Below are 22,719 nucleotides of genomic sequence, written 5' to 3' on the forward strand. Positions count from 1 at the left end.
GCTTATGGCCATACTACCCTGAGAACGCCTGATCTCATCAGATTTTTGAAGCAAAACAGAGCCAAGCCTGGTTAGTACTTGGATGGGAGACCGCCTGGGAATACCAGATGTTATAAGCTTTGAGCGGCACAGTGGAACACTGGTTAGCACGTCCGCCTCACAGTTCAGAGGGTGCGGGCTCGAACCCATTGCCGGCCCTCCCTGTGTGGAGTTTGTATGTTCTCCCCGTGCCTGCGTGGGTTTTCTCCGGGCACTCCGGTTTCCTCCCACATCATAAAAACATGCATGATCGGCTGATTGAGCACTCCAAATTTCACGTAGGTGCGAGTGTGGATGGTTCTTCATCTCTGTGTGCCCTGCAATTGGCTGGCAACTGGTTCAGGGTGTCACCCGCCCACTGCTGGGATAGGCTCCCGCGACCCCCGTGGGGACAAGCGGTACAGAAAATGGATGGCTGGATGGATGGATGGATGGATGGATGGATGGATGGATGGATGGATGGATGGATGGATGGATGGATGGATGGATGGATGGATGGATGGATGTTTCCTGAGGATGCTAAAATCGGCCCTGCTTGCATGCATTTTCTTCCTTCGGGTTTGGTCAGTGATGGACATTAAGGACTTCTTACTTGAAATGAGGCTTTTGTAAATAGTTTTGATTTTTTTTTTTTTTTTTAAAAGACCAGAGCCCATTATTCTTTGTGATGACTGCTGCATTCCGATTTTGACAGTGATGGGGGATTTATCATTATTTTCAAATTGACCCAATTTAGAGGTTCAGTCCATTTTTTACTTGACTTTAAGGACCTTTTGAGAGATTCCGTTTGTCATGTCTGAGAATACATATAACTATAGTTAAGACTTCAGAAATAAAGAACATTCTAACTTTTAAACAGCAATTATATGCTCAATATATTATACCCAACTCTCACGATGCAACCATAGAGCAGGTTGTTTCACATCACGTCCGTTGTTTCACGAGAACACTGATGACACCTGGTGGACTGCTAAAACGTTACCGGACTACCATTCTAAATGCTTGATTTTTTCCCCCCTCATACAAGTTCCAGTGAGAATATCCGAGAAAAGCTCATTCGTTTCAGCAGCAAGTTATACTTTGACAGTATAGTCTTAAAACACAGGGAAATTTTCACAGAACCACTTTCCACCAATCATAAATCTAATGTCTCTCCCTCTCAAATTTTCATCATGTGATTTTAGGAGCCATTTTAATGATGAATATTGGCAAAAACAAAAGATACAAAATCTAGTAGAACACCCTTCTTGTTCTCACTCTAGAATCTAGAGTGACATGGGCAAACTACGGCCCGCGGGCCACATCCGGCCCACGGGGCCGTTTAATCCGGCCCACCAAACGTGAATAAATTGTATTATTAAACTTTTTTTGGGGTCATTTTTCCTGCAATTAGTATGTTTCCCCAATAGATGGGGAAGCGCCCGCCCGCGCATTTACTGCCGGAATCCGTGTCAGAAAGCTCGGTGCACACTCACAAGTGCGTGTACGTACTAAGTAGTACGGACCCGGCGTACTCCGCGCTCCGCCCTCTATTTCCATCAGTGCCAAATTTCGAGTGTGGGCTGTGACGTCAGCATTCTCGTAACTCGCGCGCCGAGCTTTCAGATACAATTTTACGTTAATGCCACCCACAAACCTTCCCCTGGAATCCTTCCACTAAAATGAGTGGCCCGAGGAAAAGAAAGGTGGACACTGAGTGCCGAGTGTTTAAAAAAAAAGAAAGGACAATTTGGCTCAACCTACGTGTGTGAGCAGACGTTCCGCCACATGAACGTCAACAAAGCCCGTCACAGCTCTCGGTTAACGGACCGACACCTCGGCTCTATCCTAAGAATTACCACAACAAATTTTACTCCAGACCATGATGCACGAGCAAAAAAGGGAGAACAACAATACTATTGATTTCTTTATTACTTTATTTAGAAGTATTCTTTCACTGATTCTTCAAGATGATGTATTTGGTCAGAATGTTTTCCGTTTGATGTGATTTCGCCTCATTAGATAAACTTTTCATAAATCTGACCTGCAGGCGCTGAAGTGATGGAAACTATTATTCATAATAACAGTGTCATATTTAATGAGAATCACTGATAGTAGTTTTTGGATGAAATATTTGTTTAATGCTGTTAATAAATGCATTTGTTTTCAAAAAGCTTTTTTTGAATGTCCATGCTTTACTACCAACTAAAAGCACAAACCTTTTATGCAATGACCTTTACATGTCATTTCTATTATGTCACACAAACACTACATCCATCTGCTCCTGGTTCGGCCCCCCCGATCAAAATTTAGAACCAAATTCGGCCCGCCAGTTATAAAGTTTGCCCACCCCTGCTCTAGATGGTAAAGGGAGGCCTTTAACTACTACAACTCAAATTTCCATCATATACTTTATACGTCATTTTGGAGAAATAGGAGACATTCTAAACAAATTTACTAGCCCTATATTAACAAAAATATTCACTACAAATCAAGGAACACATTGTTGGATTCTGTCCACAATTTAGGGAGCGCGTTATCTGCGCCTCACGGCAAAAGCCTTTGCCAATCACCTGTTATCCAATTTACTCACTGCGTGCTCGTTTGATTTCTTCAGATTTAGGAAAATGCAAAGACACTGAAGCAGAAATTAGACTTAGACAGATTGGTTGAGTTCAATCACAATTCTTGTTCAAAAAGCTCTGTTTTCAGGAAAGTACAATACAGCGCTGGGCCCTTCAAGAGCGGAAAGTCTCCATTCAGAAAAGGCCAAGTCCAAGGTTGTTAGATCAGTTTTATATTCAGTAGCACATTGTGGGCTGGGATTGATGGGCGATGAGTCTTCGGGGTGGGGCAAGTTCGAAGGAGAGTCTGCTTCCATGGGAGTGGTGCTGGTTATGGGCGATTTGGTGTGTTGGTGGGGGGCTGTTGGTGTGTGTGTGTGTGTGTGTGGAGGGGGCTGTTGTCTTCCATCCCGTCTCTCGGCCTTGGCGATCATCTTTGGCCGAGTTCTCGGGTGGCTCCTTCTGGCACCCACTGGTTTTATCTCCACGTGACCTTCCTGTGAACATTCTTCTCCAATCTTGGACATACACTGTCGTACCGCATTCAACCGTATCTTTTCTTTGTTAGGCAAACTATTTCCCTCTGTGCAGAGCGTTCAGTAGTAATCAAAAACTGGCGTCTAGCATTAGTCAAAACATAAGATACAATCAAGTACTGAACGGTCAAGACGACTCTGGCCGTGTCCATGATTCAGAGAAAAAACATCAGGCATGCATTCCACAGTTCCTTAAGGGTCATTAAGCTATTTAGGCAATATATCAAAAGTCATTTGTTATTTCAAAGTCCTCAGAAATATATATATCAGATCATAAAGTTATAAAAACCTTTCTCATCACCACTTATCAAAAATGTCTAGTTATGTCTTCTTTATTGATTTGGTGTGTAGGTATAATTATATGCTTCAAATGTTTCTTTTATTTATTTAATATGTGAATATACTTGTCTGCTTATGTACTTTATTCAATGAGGTTTGAGCATATCTGTTTTTGTAGCGAGGCAGGACTTTTTGTATTTCGACCTCATTCCTTCAACATCTTGACTATTATTTCAGTCTGTGTAGCGGAACAGAGCTTCAAATTTTGAAAGGAAAAAAAACTGTTTTAATTATATACTAAGTATCCAACAATATGTAGTTACTGACGTCAGAAAACACACAGACACACATCAACATTTCCATGTTTAATAATTAAAGAATGGAAAAAGAACTTTTGCTCGTTTTTTGGCACGCGCTCTCAATCTGTCAATAACCATCTTCACAGCGGCGGTTTACAGCAAACGGGCCAACTGTGCGCCACCTTGCTCGTAAACACACGGTTAGCTCGTAAACACACTGTTCACATCCATGGATATTGTGGGGTTTTCTTAGCTCTAGGCGTCAAACCACCTTAGCCACCCAAAAAGCGTCAGACATACGTAGGTCGAACATGGCCAGTTGACAATCATGTTTTACTGTTTTCTTTTATTTAGACAAACCCAAATAAAAGGTACATAAAACCTTGCGCATGTTTACATAATTATTTTCCATGAACATACATTTTAAAAAAATGTAGGAATGTTTTACCTTTCTGCTAACCAGAAAGCCTAGCCTTCATACGTATGTACAAAATGTATCACTGTTAATAATCTAATACAAAATGTTTTATAAAACGTTTTTTCCTTGCATGTCTGTCATAACTATAACTAAGTCCTCTGTTCTTAACGGTTTGTACAAAGATATACATTCATTTGCCTTCACAACATTTTCCATATTAACCCCGTCTCACTCCCATTCCTCAAAAACAGATGATTTGGCCAAATATTTTTTTACCCAAATTCTCCTCCCACCCAAAGTTATTGATTTAAAAAAAAAAAAAAAGTCAGTTTCTTGCACAGTCATGACTCGCATCCCATTTCAAGGTTTAACTTTAAAACAAACACTACCATAATGTTTCATCAAATAAATTGCTTAAGCCATAGTTTGGATGTTTGATATCTGGCTTCCTTCACAGTATCTTATATCAAACAAGACAAGGAGGAAGCATCAGCATGTGGAAAAATCTTGCTTAGTAATGCAGGCACATTTGTTTGCGGCCACTAGAAAAGGTAATATGACAGCACATGCTTGATTTTAACCATTTTTTTTAGTGTTTTGCTTTTCTATGTCACTATCCTTCTATAAAAAAAATGTTGTTCAACTTAAACCTATAAAGGACAAGCTCAGTCCACATGCAACATTGCGAATAAAAAAAGTATATTAAATGAATTACACATTTCCAAGATCACAATGCCATTCCACATAAGAGCATTTCACTTGGAGGACAGTGTTGACATGCACACAATGAAATGAGAACAGCTGGATTACCAAAAATGAAGCGTGGGGAACAACAAACAGAAATCCTTATCTTATTACCACAAAATAAAATGCCGCTTTAAGTACCACTCTGTTGTAGTGTGCATATCCTGGTTTGCTGCAAGTGCTTCGGAGTTTAAACTTGTATACTTAACAAATAAGGAACATATTCATGTTTGGGTATTACTGAAAAAGATCAACGTGTCAAAACTCGCATTTTGTGACATGAGACTGCAAAAAAGCACAAACCAGCAAATGTTTAAAAAAAAGTTTGTCTTGCACAGTCATGAGTCATTGCAAATGTTAACTTGATTGTTTTTTGTTTTATAAGTCCATGCAGGCTGGGCGTACCATTGATGAATGACAATTAAAATTTTCAACCCAATGCGGTAGGCTACTATTGCTTTGCTTAAAAAACATAAATCTGCTTATGCTTTCATGTTGCGTTAATGTTGAGAACTTCACTACATAAAGATGTTGCTTTGATTCAATAAACCATACCTAAACCTTTGACAAGAAAACAGAAAAAGTGAAATTTCACTAAACCTTTGCTTCCTCACAGTGAAATAAACTTAGACTGGTGTTTTTTTCCCCACAAGAAAAAATAATTCCTGAAATGGTTGTGGGCAAGAGCTCAAAACTTGTGTTGAATTAGTTTTAAGCTCAGCTATCTCTAACACCTAGTGTTCAATACCAATTAATACTGATGAAATTCTGTCATAGATATGGTTAATCAGCATTAAAAAAGACAAATTGGAAAATCGAGGATTCAAAATCAGTCAAACAGTTTCTATGCAACAATATTTCCATGTGCCACTAGTCTAGACACAGTATTTTGATTAATCCAGCATTGTTGGAATAAGAATTAATCATCTTAATTATCCCATTTTCATCCATTTCAGGGTGCAGTCATTTTAACTTTCTACCGCCATTTGCGGTTGACTGAAATTGCTGTCAAAGTATCCTTGGGCTCGCACTGCAATCGCTACGCTCCACCTGTTTTGGGTTTGAGCACATGACATTTGCAATGTTGACAATTTTATTCGACAACAATGGGGCAATAGAATGACAGCTGCACCCTGAAATTGATAAAAATGGGTGGATTAATTTACATTATTTAATTCCACCAACGCAATATTAATCAAAATCCCGTTTAGACTAGTGAGATTACAAAGAACATATTGCTATGAAAAAGACTTGAAAAATATTTTAAAAAGAATGCTGGTGATGATTTTCCCGTGTTTCCTCGTCAGTAAGGCTTTGAAGAGTGTACTGGCAAAAAGTTGTGTGTTTTTTAACAACCACAACTTCTGTTTTTTATGTCAGAATAGGATATCAACACCACCTCAATCATGTGTGACATGCAAAACTTTTTTTGTCCAATGGGATTGTTCGTCTGCCACAAAAAAAGCCACTATGACTTTAAATTCGTCACAAAGGAATTTGATACTGTTTTTGGCACTCCTGCTATTGGACGGCCATAACAATGCTGAGACAAATCTTGCATTGTAGCTGGTGGTGCAAAGCCAAACTGGCGCGTCCACAGGTAAAAGGCAACTAAATATTGTTTCATATTTACACAAACACAAAGACCGGTCATTAATATATTATAGAAGACTAATCTCAGACAGACATCTGAGTTTTACTTACAGAATTGGGATCCTCTACCTGCTCAAGTAAACATTCTAATATACCAAACAACTTTGGGCTTACACTGTCCATGTGCAACTAAGCAAATCTATTGACCTCTACAGTTCAAAGAAAAAGACAGAAAACAAAAAACCAGATTTTTTCTATTTGACCTTAGATAACACTGTATTTTAAAGGCAACGCCTCAGGAGACTTGCTTTCAGTTGAAAAACAAACAAAAAAACAAAAATGTTTTTCAGTACCATTTACTATCATGTCCTCATGTATCTATTCATCCATCCAAAATTGATGAGATCTCTAAAGTGTGAAGAGTATCCAGCAGTGATGACAAGTGACCAGTTTCTAGCCATTTAAATATATGGGAGGAGTTGATTTGAAACAATTATTCTAGCCAGTCTCAGAAACAACAACGCAATCCAAAATATTGCTCAACACCTCCACTCTAACCTTTAAAATACAGAAACTATTAAATACTGATCAGTCCTATAAAATCTTTTAAAACTAAAAACATTAAACCATTTTAGTAGGAAGCATTTTTCACCCTCCGGCAATACACCTGGGCGTATGATTTGTTGTAGTAAGGTGTCACATTTATTGACATCAAATGCCCAGCGCATAACAAATCTTTTGTGTTTCTTAGCAAAGCAGCTGCGATGAGCCGGCTAACAACCACTTACAGTATCTATTATGTTAAAAATAATAACAACTAAAGTCTAACAAGCAAAAAATAAAATTATGGTTTGGAGTGTAACTGCTGACAATGTAATAATTGGTGAAAAAACCTTCAATATTAGAAATACTAGTGAATATCTGTTTGAAAAACCTGTATTAAAATGTAACAATATAAAAGTTTGAGTCAAGATATTTTCTACAAATCTCAATTCCAATGAACCTGGGATGTTGAGTAAAATGTAAAATCAGATTCAATGATTTGGAAATCCCTTTCAACCCATGTTCTACTGAATACACTACAATGACAAAGAATTTAAATATCAAACAGATAATGTCTTGTTTTTTAATATTATTATTTACAAGTACTTTAAATTTGATGTCTGTAACGTGTTAGCAAAAAGGCTGGGACAGGGGAAACAAAAGTAGTAAAAGCTAGCAATGCTTAAAAACGAAGAAAAGAAAACCCTGTTTGGAGCATTTCACAGGTAAGCACGTTAACTGTTTTTTTTTTTTGCTAAACGATTCTCAATGTACAATTGCAAGAAATTTAGGGATTTAATCATCTAGGATCCACAACATCTATAAAGATTCAGAGAATCTGAAGAAATCTCATCATATCGTACAGGCTAAAAACCAACAATGAATCCCTGTGACTTTCAATCCCTCAGGCGGTACGGCATTAAAAAAAACGGAAACATTTCTATGGTAGGATACTGCCAATTGGGCTCACAAAACTTTCAGAAAATCCTCGAGCAATCCAGGTAACTGTTAAAAAAAATTGCTCACGGCATTTTTCTCATTTATATGAACAGTGTTCTGGAACTAAAGACCCAGGAAGAAGTCAAGCCAGCCGCAGCAAAAATTCTAAATACTTATGACAGTCACAATGTTGTATTGAAAGAACGTTCAATTGCTAATTAAGGGCGCTAAAAAATTACACTGGCGCCTGTTGCCAGCATTACCTGCTTGCACTGTTAGCATTGCTCAAGTGCCCCATATATATGTAGGAAAAAAAACGTTAAGAATAGAGGAAATTATGACATTTTAAAGGCTTCAAAAAGCAGGCAAAAATGCTAGTTAACTTTTTCCACTGTTACAATGGAAGAGCCTGAGACTTACTTGTCTGTGTGAAAGGATGTGGGGGTGTTACGGACAAGAAAGAGCAACAAGAAGCATTTTGAGTCGAGAAGCAGGTGTGCCATATAAGCAATCCGTCTGCCTGCTACCTTCATCTCATAGACCCAAAACTCTGAGAAGCGATTTGTCCAAAACAATTTACCGCGAGAGGGACGCAGAGTACAGTTTAAATTCAAATACAGTCAAACCTCGGTTTTCGAACGTTCCAGTTCTCGAACAAATCGGAATTCGAACGAAAAATTTAAAAATTGGTTGTCGAACAAAAATTCGGAGGTCGAACCTCGCGAGATGAGCCGAGAGGACCCGAGAAAACCCAACCGCGCGACCCGGATGCCGACTGACTCCTTTCGTTATTATTGTATTTTCATTATTTTGAGGATTGTATTAACCCCTAATCATGCCTCCAAAGAAAGCAAGTGGGAGCAGTAGAGCCATCCTAAAACACAAAGACGCTCTTAAAGCAATGCGCCCGTGAGCGCCCGGCGTGCTGCAGTTGCGTGATCGGAACAAATTAAGCTACCTGCGCACTGAGGTCCACAAAAATTTTGGAAAGTACATCAGGACTTTAAAAATATTTTTCAAATTTCTGCGACGGCTCTGTCACAATAATGCGACCAGCGCGGTGCGGTTGCGCGGTCAGCGGCGCGCTACGGTTGCGCATTTGGCGGTGCGCTGCAGTTGCGCGATCAGACAAAAGTGCGCAAATAAAAAAATGCTTAAAAAAGGCGTTTTTTTTAGTCTTGGAACGGATTACATTTTTTCCATTATTTGTAATGGGAAAAATAGATTCGGAATTCGAACGATTCACTTCTCAAACCGCCTTCTGGAACGGATTGTGGTCGAAAACCGAGGTTCGACTGTATACATCTATGTTCAAATACGAGTCAAAAGTCTACCAGGTAAACAAAAGCCATCTATCAATAAAAACCCAGAAAAGTTGCTAGTTTCTATGGGACCAAGCTTAACTAAGATGGAGTGACGCAGAGTGGAAAAGAGTGCTATGGTCTGATGAGTCCACATTTCAAAATGTTTTTGGGTAGTCATGGACATCGTTTAAGAGCAAAAAACATTTGTACTGTTATCAGCGCGACAATCAAAAACCAACATCAGTGATGGTATGGGAGTGTGGTTAGGGTTAGTTGCACATCTGTGAGGGCATTGTTGATGCCAAAACAGTATATACAGGTTTTGGAGCAACATATGCTGCCATCCAAGCAACGTGTTTTTTACGGAACGTCCCAGAGTATTTCAGCAAGTCAATTCAAAGGCACAATCTGCACGTTACAACAGTGAGGCCTTTTAATACGAATATGAGCACTATACTTGCCTGGCAGCAGTCCAGACCTGTGTCTTATTGAAAATACTACTGAACAATTGAAGTTGTACATCAAGCAAAATTGGGAACAATTCCACAGACTACCTTGTGTGGAAAGGAAAGGTGAAAGGAAAGGAAAGGAAAAGAAAGGTGAAGTAACATACGCTTGCCCCAGCTTTTTTTCGGAACATGTTGCAAAATGTGTATTATTGCAGAATTTTTTTTTTAAGATAATAAATATCTTTGTAGTGTATTCAATGGGCTATAGGTAGGAAATGATTTTCAAATCAAATAATCTGTTTACGTTTTATACAACATCCCAATTAAATCAAATAGGTTAAAATACGACATGGTGCAAACTTAAAGTTAACTGCCTGTAGCGGCTTCTAATGTGAGGCCTCAGTCAGGTAGTATGCTAATTAAATGTATTTGGGTTTCCCAATCTTTTCAAATATAGAATTCAAAAGGGAAACATGTTTCTTGGAAAATCTTTGGCATAACGATTGCTTTCATGTTTGGATTAAAACTATATAGTGGGTTCATTTAAATTGGGCACCACCCAAACAGTTGATCTTCTACGGTTTGTCCCATTAAAAGATAAAGGTCCTCTCGCCTCTCTATTTTGCAAGACGGGGATGCACCGCGAAAGTCCTTAAACTCCTTTCGGATTTTCCAAATAAGGAAAGGAGTTCTGTTGTAGAAATTTGTAGGGACAGCTTTGGAGGTAATATTTCATTTACATCATTTTGCATCAATGTGATGAATTAATTTGTCGGATACAAATTACAAATTACTACAATGACGAAGATTTTTCCTAAGCATTTCCCTAATAAATACAAACAAATAAACAATTAACGAATTGATATTAGCACAGATTTTTGCTATTGATAATCCATGCGGGTTGTAGGGTGTCATTGCATTATTGAGGACGGTATGCCAACTTCAGTGTTAGGCATATTGCCCATCCACTGAGAACGCAATTATAGTCAGATTTTGACGGGTTTATCTATTATTAGGCAGTTACATTCTCAACAGTTACTCAGCGGCTAGAAAACAAACTCTACCAAGGAGGTGAGGATGGCAGAACCTGGGATAGAAAAGGCATGCTCTCCATGGGCCTCATGGCAATGTTAAGTGGGCCAGTGATATTCATGGGCATTGGGGTGGTGATGGCCACGGGGTGGGCAATATTCATGTGGGCGGTCGTGGGGATGTTGACAGAGGCTAGGTTCACAGGGCCTGTGATGGTGACGGGATGCTGCAGGTTGACGGGGTTTGTAATGTTGACCGTGCTGGTGGTGATGTTCATCTGAGCGGCAATGGTGACTGGGTTGCTGGCATTGCCGCCACGGTTCATGGCCGAAGTGATGGCTGCTGAGTTGGTGACCGGCGTTGTCGTGGCGGAATTGTTGTGCACGTTGTTGGCATCTACAGTCAATAAAAAAATACAAAAAAGAAAAGAAAAGAAACAAGCCCAGTCACCTTGGTAGGAATTTGAGTGTCTACTTAAGTACAGTAAAACCAACAGTCCAATCGGCACTGTCGTTCTTTACCTGGGTCGCTGAAAATGTAAAGACATCATTTCAACATTATGTCAACTGTAGTAATATTGGTGGAGAAACCTACCTTTGTGAAAGTTGTCAATTAGGACTTGGAAGGAGTTATTTAAAATCTCTCCTACCGTCAAATCACCTAAGGGGTAAATTCAAAAAGCAGGATCAATAGACTAAACGGCTAACTGATTGTTTAAAAAGCTGTAATTTTGAACATTAATACATGATATAAAACATCCTCAGATCTATGTGCAGCAGACTAGATGAACACGACAGTGCATGATGGTTAATCTGATTATTTTAGGGCAAGGACATTGTCAATGTCAGCAAGTCTGGCTCAAGCAGCAACAAACTGTGTAAAAAAAGTGTTAGCTATTGGGGCATTTGTGTCCCAGTTACATCTATGTGTAACATCTATGAGTCCATTTTTATATGTAAGTTTTGCAGGAACCTATTTAATCAATCAGGATAACAGCCAGGTAGTGTGCATCTAGCCTGCGCAATGGTCCAGTTTTTTGTTAATTCAAATAATCTACTGATCCTGCTTCATGAACTTTAACCTAACACTGGCACAATTATACTGTACATACTACAAAAACAGAGAAACCTGAAATTTACCAGCCCTCAGAGAAAACACATGTCTTCATGGGGAAATGGTGCAACATGACTAAAAACTGGCCACATGTGACTAAATCATGGCATGTCTAAGAGTTTCTGCTACCAACTACAGGACTGGATTACCTTTTCGTGGCCCTGAGTGGTTCCACTGCCAGTCACTTATGCCTATTCAAAAATACAGACACATATGGGGTTACAAAAACACAGGGCAACATTGCCATCATCTGGGGGTTTTGGATAGCGTGGTTAAAGGTATTTTTTATTTGCCTAAAAATCTGATTTTTTTCCCTACTTTTGTAAAACAATCTTTGATATCCTTTTATTGAGTTTGTAAGATAATTTGGGTCGGAAATGAATAGCCAAGTTATTTATGTTGGTCAAAAATAACTTATTTTGAACAATCTTTTTTTTTCATTATCATTCAATATGTAAAATAGAATTTATTGTGAATAGGTCTCAGATCTCTTTAATTTGATGTGGATACAGTTTTTCTCTGTTTGTTAAATCCCACGATCTGTCATTTGGCCACCATGCCATTTCATTTGGATTATCTCTATTGAAATGTAGCAGGCCGGCAGCAGAAATGTAACGGATGACAATGGACCCTTAGGCTGCTATGGCAGGGTGATGACCCATTCACCATGGTGGAAATCTATTTTGTCAATTGCAAGGTGACGTTGCTCTACCTTCAGTTCTTCAGCTGTATGAATACTATGATTTGTGATGAACATTTCTAAGACTTGGTGCACAAGAATTCTTCAATTCTTAAAAGATTTTTTTTAGATTTGACAAACTCTACTAGAGATCAGGCATTTAACAGTTTTGGTCATATTGTGTTTCGTCTGCCACTCCAGTTCCTTGCAAGCTGCTGTGGTTGTGATCTATAAGTAAACGGTTCCGGTTGGAGTTGAGTTGAAACAGAACACCACACACATAGATGTTGCTCCACAACTGGTTTAGCATGCAGTCCTTCGAGGCTGAGTTTTCCATTCACAATACAAGTCAAATGATTGCCATTCCCCGAATACATTGGGTTGTGAGTAGGGATGGTTCTTCCTTATGGTATGACCTCCTTTTAAATATTTGGCAAGCAGTCTCTCTGTTTATTTTTAAAACTTGTTTGAAGACCCATTTTTTATTCTTTGGGTTTCTACTGAATTTGTTGTTATTGTTCTACTACCGTTTATTAATCTGTAGTTAAATTTACTATTGTTGCTTTACCATTTACTGTATTTGTGGTTGTCCCATTGTTATATGTAAAGCGCTGTTACAGCTTTAGCTGATGTAAAATGCACTATGTAAATAAAGTTGGATTGTATTGGATTATTTGGGATATGGGGGGGTTAGTTGATTAATCAGATTTAAAAATATAAAAACAGGATATTGCTCCAAATAGTGTAGAGAATGCACAAACAAATAGCTTCAGTTACAGTTTCACTCTCTTACATGTCATAAAATAGGGGGAAATATGGCTCACTATTTCCCTCAAGTAAAAGCTGCCGTTTTCAGATGTCCTTTACAGATTAAACACAAAGATAATCAATCGTCAGGTTTACATAGAGTCTTCTATTACAATTAGAATAAAACCAAAATGGAATGAAAATACTCATTATAGGGGCAAATCAGAATGGAATTTAATATGAGCGCAAAGGGGTATCCTGCGGCCAATCCTGCTGCAGTAAGAGTATGAATTTAATAAATTATTTTAATAATAATAACGTTTCTACTCATACGCTCAACCATTCACACTAGTGGTGGTGAACTACTTTAGTAGCCACAGCTGCCCGAGAGCAGGCTGACAGAAACGTGGCTGCCAGTGTGCGCCTACGGCCCTTCCGATCACCACCAAACATTCACACACCAGTGTGAGTGGGACTGGAGGCAAGGTGGATGATGAAGTGTTTTGCCCAAGGACACAATAACCCATGACTCGGGCAGAGCAGAAATCAAACAGCCGACCTTTCAGTTATTGGACGACTGCTCTACCACTCTACTTATAGTGTAATTCTAATAAAAGTTGAAGAAAATGAAGAGTGCTTTAGGTAACATTTAGTTGTTTAACTAGTTTCTCTATCTGAGCATTGGGTGGCACCAACAAAATTGAAGAACAAATGTTGGGCGAGTCTACTTCTGAGCCTCCCCACCTGTAAAACCTACATATTTTATTTCGAAGTTTTTTATTTTTTTTTATTAGAACAGTATATGCTCCAAAGTATTTTAAAAGAGCCCCCCGTAATTGCAATTACAGTTGAGCTTGATACACACAACATACCGTATTTTTTGGCTTATAAATCGCGTTTTTTTTCATAGTTTGGGTGGGGGGGGGGGGGGGCGTCTTATACTGAGGAGCGACTTATATGTGAATTTTTTCACAAATTTTCAAAATTCAAGTGAAACTGCGATAAACGAACTGCGATGTAGCAAGAGATTACTGTAATTTGAATTTCAAGTGACGTCAGTGGTGCGGCGCGGCGGTTGTTTACATAAAGGACAAAGATTCGATCACGGGATGACGAAGGGCCCCACGTACTGCCGGCATCATTAGCGGCTTTGTTTGTAAGTGACACGGAGGACGAAGAGTTTGAAGGATTTAATGATTTGGAGTGACACAGAAGGTTTGAAAAACTATTATGGCTTTTAAACACGCTCAGTCCTACTCTACGGAGCTCTCTTTCACCTCCGTGGATTGAAGTCGGGGGCCGGCGCTCGGCCGGGTGGCTGTCCGGGGACGGTGGATGGGTCTTGGACATGGCTTTTACGCACGCCCGGTCCTACTCTACGGAGCTCTCTTTCACCTCCGTGGATGGAAGTCGGGGGCTGGCGCTCGGCCGGGTGGCTGTCCGGGGACGGTGGATGGGGCTCAGACTTGGCTTTTACGCACGCCCGGTCCTATTCTATGGAGCTCTCTTCCACCTCCGTGCCTGGAAGTGCCACCTCCAGGGATGGAAGTACACGCCGCCACACGCCTGGAAGTCCACACCGGTGCTTGGGGCCGTGTGGCGGTGAACTATTTATGTTATAGTTATTTGATATATTTTATTTCGTGTAGCAACTTGTATATGTTTTTGTCGTTACAGTTCAGTAGTTGTTGGCTCGTTGAACTCTTGTTTTGTTAAATAAAGAGCCGTTTACCAAACCCACGTCTTTCCTTGTACTTTGTTAACGCTACAATATAGTTATATACTAGATCTGTGGAATAACGTCAGGGAGCACGCACGGCGTTGACAAAGGACGAGGAATTTGATCGATGGATTTAATGATTTCGAGTGACACAGATGGTTTGATAATATTATTGCTTATATAATAGCCATTTGATATCTAATTTATATGTCGTTATATGGTCCTGTGAAATATTTTGAAGTGCAAGCGCCGTCAGCGGCCCGCACCCATTATTGGCAAAGGATGATCGATGGATTTAATGAATTGGAGTGACACAGATGATTTTATAAACGTCTTATTTATGTAATAGTTATTTGAATAACTCTGAATGTTACGTCACGCCCGTTCTCAGCTCATCGTTTGTGTTTATGTCACGTTAGCATACCTATCGTTTAGCCTGTTGTTGCTCGTTCATGTCTGTTCTTGGTGTTGGATTTTGTCGAATAAATTTGCCCCAAAATTATACTCCGAAGCGACTTATATGTTTTTTTTCACGTTACTGTGCATTTTATGGCTAATGCGACCTATATTCCGGAGCGACTTTTAGTCCAAAAAATACGGTACATTCTGATATTTCAAACTCTTATGGTCATACATTTACTGCATGTTACTCGTAAACTATTAAGTGTTGCTTCAGTTAGTGAAATAAATAAACGAAGGGCAGCAAACCGTCTGGAACTGGCAGCTACAGCTCGTTGAAGATTCGCTAACTTGCAGTTAACTTGAAGGACTGTAAGCTATCAGGTGTTTGCTTGCTTAATATATTACATTATTTGCCCCAATGTTATAAGTTGTATTTAATTTTTCCACGAGTCTGAGAATTATAGTCTGTGTGTGGGGTGGAGTAGGCATAGTGCTTACAAATGCTGCTCTCCGCCCTGCTCACACACACAGAGCACCGTGTGCAGAGTGATAGCTCCGCAGGAGCAGAAAAAAACTGTAGACTATGACATTTATTTTTTTTTGTGACTGAATCATGGTAGTTGATGCAGACACGAGCCGGGCTTCTATCCAACTTATTTGCAGTAATGAAAATTCAGCTCAAGAATCTATTGTGTATCGTGAGTAAAAGTGGGCCTGATTAGTGTGATAAAGTGATGTGTTTGACCGATGACATCGCAGTTATTTTCCTTATTAAACCTGTCTAACGTTAACTCTCAATATCAGATGTCACTCAAGGTGTAGCACTGCTTTTGCACACTAGGCTGAGAAACATGACAAAGTTATACTTTGACTGATTCTTGGTATGTAACATCTAAGCCATTGGTGTCAAACATACGGCGATCAGGCCCGCATTCGATCAGGCCCACAGGATAATTTAAAAGTGAAAACATGCATAAAATACACGGAATTAATATTTTTAATAATATGCAATTCATGGATTATACGCTATGGTGCACACTGTTTTGATCAGAGTAGAAGACAACATTGTTTTGATCAGAGAAGACAGACCCAACACAGTAGACGGTAACAATGCGCCAATTGCTGCTTGTTACGACGTTGTTTCTACCCTGGTCTCTACTCCTCCCCTACACCCTCATTCGCCAAAATGTCATTATCCAAACGGAGAAAAGTAGATACGGAGTGTAGAATTTTCAATGAATAATGGACCACATCTTATTTATTTTTAGATAAGCACGGAAAACCTTTGTGATTGGTGTGTTTGCAACAAGTTTTGGTATTGAAGGAATATAATATTCAATGCCACTACGAGACTCTTCACAGCGAAAAATATGACAGCTTGCAAGGACAACTGAGAAGAGATAAGATAAAACGAATTGCAGGCGGGTCTGAGTCAGTGAGGCAGCGGTAAAAGCCAGCTACCTGATTGCCAGCGAAATAGCATTAGCATCAAAGCCGTATTCCGATGGTGACTTTGTTAAATGATGCATGATGAAGGCGGCTGAACTTGTACGTCCCGAGAAGCGACAAGCTTTTGCTAATTACATTAGCCTGACGAGGAATACTATAGCAGAGAGGATTTCGGACCTATCAGCAGATTTAGACGGCCAATGGAAACAGAGAGTCAAGTCATTTATTGCATTTTCCGTTGCAATTGACGAGAGCACCAACATCACAGACGTGGCACAACTGGCCTTATTTATTCGTGGAGTTGATGAGACATTGACTGTTACTGAAGAGTTTCTTGAGTTGGTGCCAATGATGGACACCACAACAGTCGAAGACATGCAGATTTGAAGGGCAAATTTGCCTCTGTAGGTCTGGACACATTTTATCAGTATCTACTACGAGGGTACCCCAAATTAACAGCCCTGGCTGCTAAACGTTTGTGCATGTTTGGGACAACCTACCTCTGTGAACAAATTTTCTCAGTAATGAATATCAATAAAACAAAAATGCGTTCAAGGCTCACAAACAAGCACTTAAATGACATTCTGAAAGTGACAGCTAGTCAGGACATGGCACCTGGTATTGATGCACTTGTACAGGCCAAAAGATTCCAAGTATCAGGAACAAAAACAAGTCCAGACTAGTCTAATGCCTTTAAAATGCTGCCTTAGATACTGTTTGCGTTGAAAAAATATAGCTCTGTGAAGATTAATCCTTACTGTGGTGATTAAAAAAGTGTGCAGTTTGTTAGTAACTTCACTACAAAAAAGTATGGTGGATTTCTACTGTTCATGCAACTCTATGAATGTTCAATATGTATTGTATGTGTATGTATTTCATGTATGAAGTTTCCACATTTACAGGACATGTGAATACTTTCTTCTTTACACATTTAATAGCACTCTTCTTAGTTTGTACGGTGTAGGCAGGGAGTAAATTTAGATTTTATATGCACATGTGTAAATGGTTTAAAAATTCCTTTCTTTATAAATCTCGTTTAATCTTAAAGTGCATTACTGTTAATGTTTTAAGTTATGTTAATGTAATGCTATTAATGTTTTGTAAAAGAAATGTTATTAAATGTTCATTAAATTTCAAATTTTTCCTAATGTTCTTGTGCTTCTTTACACCCAAAAAAAAAAGGAAAGACATTATATTTTGGTTATTTATAGCAGAGTATGGTATAATGTTAATGGTCCAGCCCACTTGACATCTACCAAGGCCATATGTGGCCCACAATGTGAAATGAGTTTGACACCCCTGGTCTAAGCAATTATTAACAAACAACAACACAGTAAGTGGTTTTAGATCTTTTACAATGCATTTTGGAAAATATATTAAATTGTAATTCTTTTAAAAAAATAAATTCTAATATTAGATTATAAATGTGTATAGAATATTGGAATTACAGACAGAATTTAAGATACTATAATTCTAACTATAAATGTTTCCTCTGTTTAGCAATTGCTGTCTGGTGGCAAAATAACAAAAACCAAATCTAGTATGCCAGTATTTCACTGAGCCAACACCAGGGAAAGCCAAGTGCAGTATCGGCAATGGACTGGTGAGCATGGGAGTGGAAAAAGGTAAAACGAAAAACACGACCAATTTGTGGAGTCACCTGAGGTGCCACCACCTCCAAACTTACAAGGATGCACATAAAAAGAGGAAGCAGCTGCCTCCACAGCCAAACTTTGCAGTTCTACTGTTATTTAACATTTATATGTTGTATTTTTTATATTTATTTGTATTGTTGAATTAATATTTATTCATACACATTTCTTTTATTTACATGTATAGTTTATACTTACGTTCAACAATCAACGAATATTTGATTGACTTTTTTAAATTACATGTTTTATATATTTCATACTTAACTCAATTTATTGATTGTGTGTTGAATAAATGCAAGTTCAGAAATGCTGTGCACCCTCTTATTATTAGAGTGACATTTTAGCATGCAAATAAAGCACACAACTTCAATCTAACAGTCAGCCAAAAATATCGGCAGCTTGTATCGATCATCGGTTGACCCTGACAGCTAAATATTGGTATCGGTTATAGAAAACCCCATATTAGTCGATCCTTAATCATGACAACCCTATTTACACGTGTAAAAACACTGGCTCTGGTAGGCTACCATAATGCTGCCTTAGCCAATCGCGCATTAACTTGTGACGTTAACACGGAAATTGCTCACTAGCCTCAAGCCTGCAGCTGAAGGGGGTGCTAAATTGTCAATTACCCACACAGTGATATGACAACTAATGGAGAACCGCTTTGCGGCCCAAAACATATATATATATTTTTTTTTCTTGTGTCGCCCCCCACGTGACATAAAAAATGCCGCTCTGGGCCACCCATGTAAAAAACTGCCACTGACTACAATAGTTTTCAGGCTGCATCTTATCCGACTTAAATCAGAACTGCAATCACACTGGCTGACTGGTAAAGTAGGAGGAAGCAGCTTTATGACTTGTCCTTTTCGTTTTACAGCTATGCAATGCCGCCCCTATGTGTTACATTTGAGAACTTCAAGTGAATTAAAGTAGATACCCTCTTTTTTTGCATGATATTGAGGGACAAATCTAACCATACATAGTTGTAGAAAAGCACAGCAACTGCAGCATTTTTTTTTTTTGGACGGGGGGAACAAAAGAAACCACATGTGATAATTTTATTATAAAGTTGTAGCATATCATCATGAATGCCAATATTGATCATTTTGTTGTCATAATATCTGTTACAAGCACATATTTTCTATATTTTTCAAAAACCATATAGAATGTGGAGACACTGCAAATACACGTCATGTGACTTGAGTGTATTCACAATCCTGAGTCAAGTCATAATGGAATTGTGAAATTTGGAAACAGCCTACCTTTATTGTTACATTGGTTGCTGAAGCTGGCTTGACCATGTGTCTTGAGGTGACTTGTGATGTAGGCAGCACTTAGCATTTTGCCACAAATGTTACAGGTAACTTTGCCTTCATGTCTGATCATGTGAGAACGTAGACGGTCTTTGGTAGCGAAGGCAGACGTACAGGCCTAAAATAAAAAAAATAAATTACTCATGATTTCAAACGCAAAGAAAATATTTCTTGAGTGGAGAAAACATATTTCTCTTAACATCTTAAACAAGTTATGTTTAACAATCAGTAACACCAAAATAAATACATCATTTGACTATTTCAATACTGCTGATTATATGCAAAGCAATGGTACAATGACAAAAGTGAACTGATTCAAGAAAAATCAAGATGAATTAAAACTAACTAATCAAACCTAAATGGAAGGAAAATGAATCTGGATGACTAGTTGTGTGAATTCCCAATACAGCTCTAATTAAACTGAGCAAGTAGTCAGAACGCATAAACTTCCATTCACTACAAAAGTCCGAACGTTCGGACAATTTCTCAGGCTAAGAAATAAGAAAAAGTGTATCCAATTGCTTTAATAGTATAGAGGCCCATTATGTATGTCATGGTTAGGAGGGTGCGGGTTCGATTCCACCTCCGGCCCTCCCTGTGCGGAGTTTGCATGTTCTCCCCGAGCCCGCGTGGGTTTTCTCCGGGCACTCCGGTTTCCTCCCACATCCCAAAAACATGCTTGGTAGGCCGATTGATCACTCCAAATTCTCCCTAGGTGTGAGTGCGAGCGCGAATGGTTGTTTGTCTCTGTGTGCCCTGCGATTGGCTGGCAACCGGTTCAGGGTGTCCCCCGCCTACTGCCCGATGACGGCTGGGATAGGCTCCAGCACGCCCGCGACCCCCGTGGGGACTAAGCGGTTCAGAAAATGGATGGATGGATGGATGGATGGATGGATGGATGGATGGATGGATGGATGGATGGATGGATGGATGGATGGATGGATGGATGGATGGATGGATGGATGGATGGATGGATGGATGGATGGATGGATGGATGGATGGATGGATGGATGGATGGATGGATGGATGGATGGATGGATGGATGGATGGATGGATGGATGGATGGATGGATGGATGGATGTTAAATGTGATATATGTAGTGTTGACATCAGTTACCGTCACTTGGCACTTGAAAGGCCTCTCTGAGGAATGGACATGCTTGACATGACAGCTTAGGTGATCAGGCCTGCACACAATGATGGAGACATTGAAAACAATTACGTGATCTACAGTTTTAATGAACAGTAGCAACTCTGTGGATCGACACATGCATTTGCATAAAAAAACCTGGAATTTGAACCTGGGTGTGTAAACCTTTTCCAACAACTGTCAGTGCTTGAATTGACCAGTTTGTCTGTTAAAATCTGAATAAAGTACGGTATGGCCAGTGTGAATTTATGAGTTAGTCTGGTGAATTGTTAGTTCAGAGTTCAAACATCACTACATACACAAATACAATTTTATTGACACTAGTAACATGATGGAATAAAAACTTGATATAATTTTGTAGCTCACATACACAACTGTTTGATATTTTTTTATTCCATTTTTTCATTAAAAGGAGAATAACCTAGCTAAGTGTTTTAACATATGCCCACCATTATTAAATGTGACCAAACTCTCATCTTAGTCATTTTAAATACATTTCATGTGTTTTTTAATTTGAAAATTCAGTATGGGTCTCTTTATTCTTTTTTGTTTTAAGAACATTTTAATTTAATTTTTTTGTTGCTACGTGCATGAAACGATTTATTTTCATAAAATCGTAATCATACTGTTGTGTTGTATGTGTAAGTGATATTATTTTGGCCGTGATAGCGCGTGATCTGAAATTTTGAGATTTCATCTCTCTACTTGTACCTATTTTTCTGTGTATTATATTAAAACTGGGGTGGCACGCTTGGGCACTGGTTAGCACGTCGCCTAACAGCACAGAGGTGCGTGGTTCAATTCCTGCTCGGGCCTTCCTGTGTGGAGTCTGCATGTTCTCCCAGAATCTATGTGAATTTCCTTCGGATACTCTGACTCCTCCCGCATTCCAAAAACATGCAAGGTAGGCCGACTGAACACTCTAAATTGTCCTGAGGTGTGATTGAGAGTATCAATGCTTGTTTGTCTATGAGTGCCCTGCAATTGGCTGGCAACCAGCTCAGGATGTCAAAGTCATTGAGGCTCCAGCACAACTGCGACCCTCGTGAGAAGCGGTTCAGATAATGGATGGATGGATGGATGGATATTAAAACTCATGTATATTACAATCATACACTCTTACTGGTACTTGCTGTCCTTTTGGTTAATATGATCAAATGTGTTTGGATGTTTATTTATACAAACAAATAACTACATACCTGGAGAATCCTTTCCCACATACAGAACAAATATAAGGCTTGTGAACACCACCATCATGGGAGCGTGCATGATATGTCATTCGATCCTTCCTCTTGAATCTCTGATGACAGATGGGACACTCAAATGGCTTTTCATCAGAGTGTGACAACTTGTGGCGGTTCAGGTGATAGACATCCCTGAAAGCCTTCCCACACATATCACAGCCATGATTCTTTTTCACAGGTTTGGGGGGCTTCTTAGGGATGTTCTGCTGCTGTTGGTGTTGCATCGAGGTCATGATACTCGTGCCTGTCGCAGTTGATGTGGTGGCTGTTGTCAAAATGCCAGCTACAGTAGTAATGTATGAAGGGTTTCCACTGTTATCTCGAGGTAAAGTGGATATGATTGGCACCATGGTGGGAGCTGCTTGCGTCTTCTTTGGCCGCGATACCATCTTAATGCCGGTGTGGCATGACTCGTGCCGCCGCAGGTGGTAGCTGTCCCGGAAAGCCTTGTTGCAATAGCCACAAATAAATGGCGTCTTTGATTTAGGCTCTTTTTTGACCACAGCAAGTGGAGGTCCTCCACCACC

At 39.4% G+C, this 22,719-nt stretch overlaps 1 protein-coding gene and 1 pseudogene across 3 annotated transcripts in view; one reads left to right on the forward strand and one right to left on the reverse strand.

The window, feature by feature from the left end:
- LOC125972981 (5S ribosomal RNA) lies at positions 1-119 on the forward strand (annotated as a pseudogene).
- Positions 120-3,749: 3,630 nt separating this feature from the next.
- The window catches only part of LOC125972243 (vascular endothelial zinc finger 1), a 37,365-nt gene continuing 18,395 nt past the window's right edge, over positions 3,750-22,719 (reverse strand). Inside the window, exons 2-7 of one of the 3 annotated variants that reach the window (XM_049725840.2) lie at positions 22,148-22,719; positions 20,916-20,985; positions 19,749-19,917; positions 11,981-12,022; positions 11,313-11,378; positions 3,750-11,114 (exon numbers count right to left, since the gene is read on the reverse strand). The exon at positions 22,148-22,719 is cut by the window's right edge and continues 183 nt beyond it. In XM_049725840.2, coding sequence (XP_049581797.1) covers positions 10,747-11,114; positions 11,313-11,378; positions 11,981-12,022; positions 19,749-19,917; positions 20,916-20,985; positions 22,148-22,719 — 1,287 coding nt within the window. In that variant the 3' untranslated portion in view covers positions 3,750-10,746. The remainder of the gene's footprint in view (positions 11,115-11,312; positions 11,379-11,980; positions 12,023-19,748; positions 19,918-20,915; positions 20,986-22,147) is intronic. The other 2 variants (XM_049725841.2, XM_049725842.2) reach the window with 2 other exon arrangements.

This window comes from Syngnathus scovelli, chromosome 7 (assembly GCF_024217435.2).
Source record: "Syngnathus scovelli strain Florida chromosome 7, RoL_Ssco_1.2, whole genome shotgun sequence".
Lineage (NCBI taxonomy): Eukaryota > Metazoa > Chordata > Actinopteri > Syngnathiformes > Syngnathidae > Syngnathus > Syngnathus scovelli.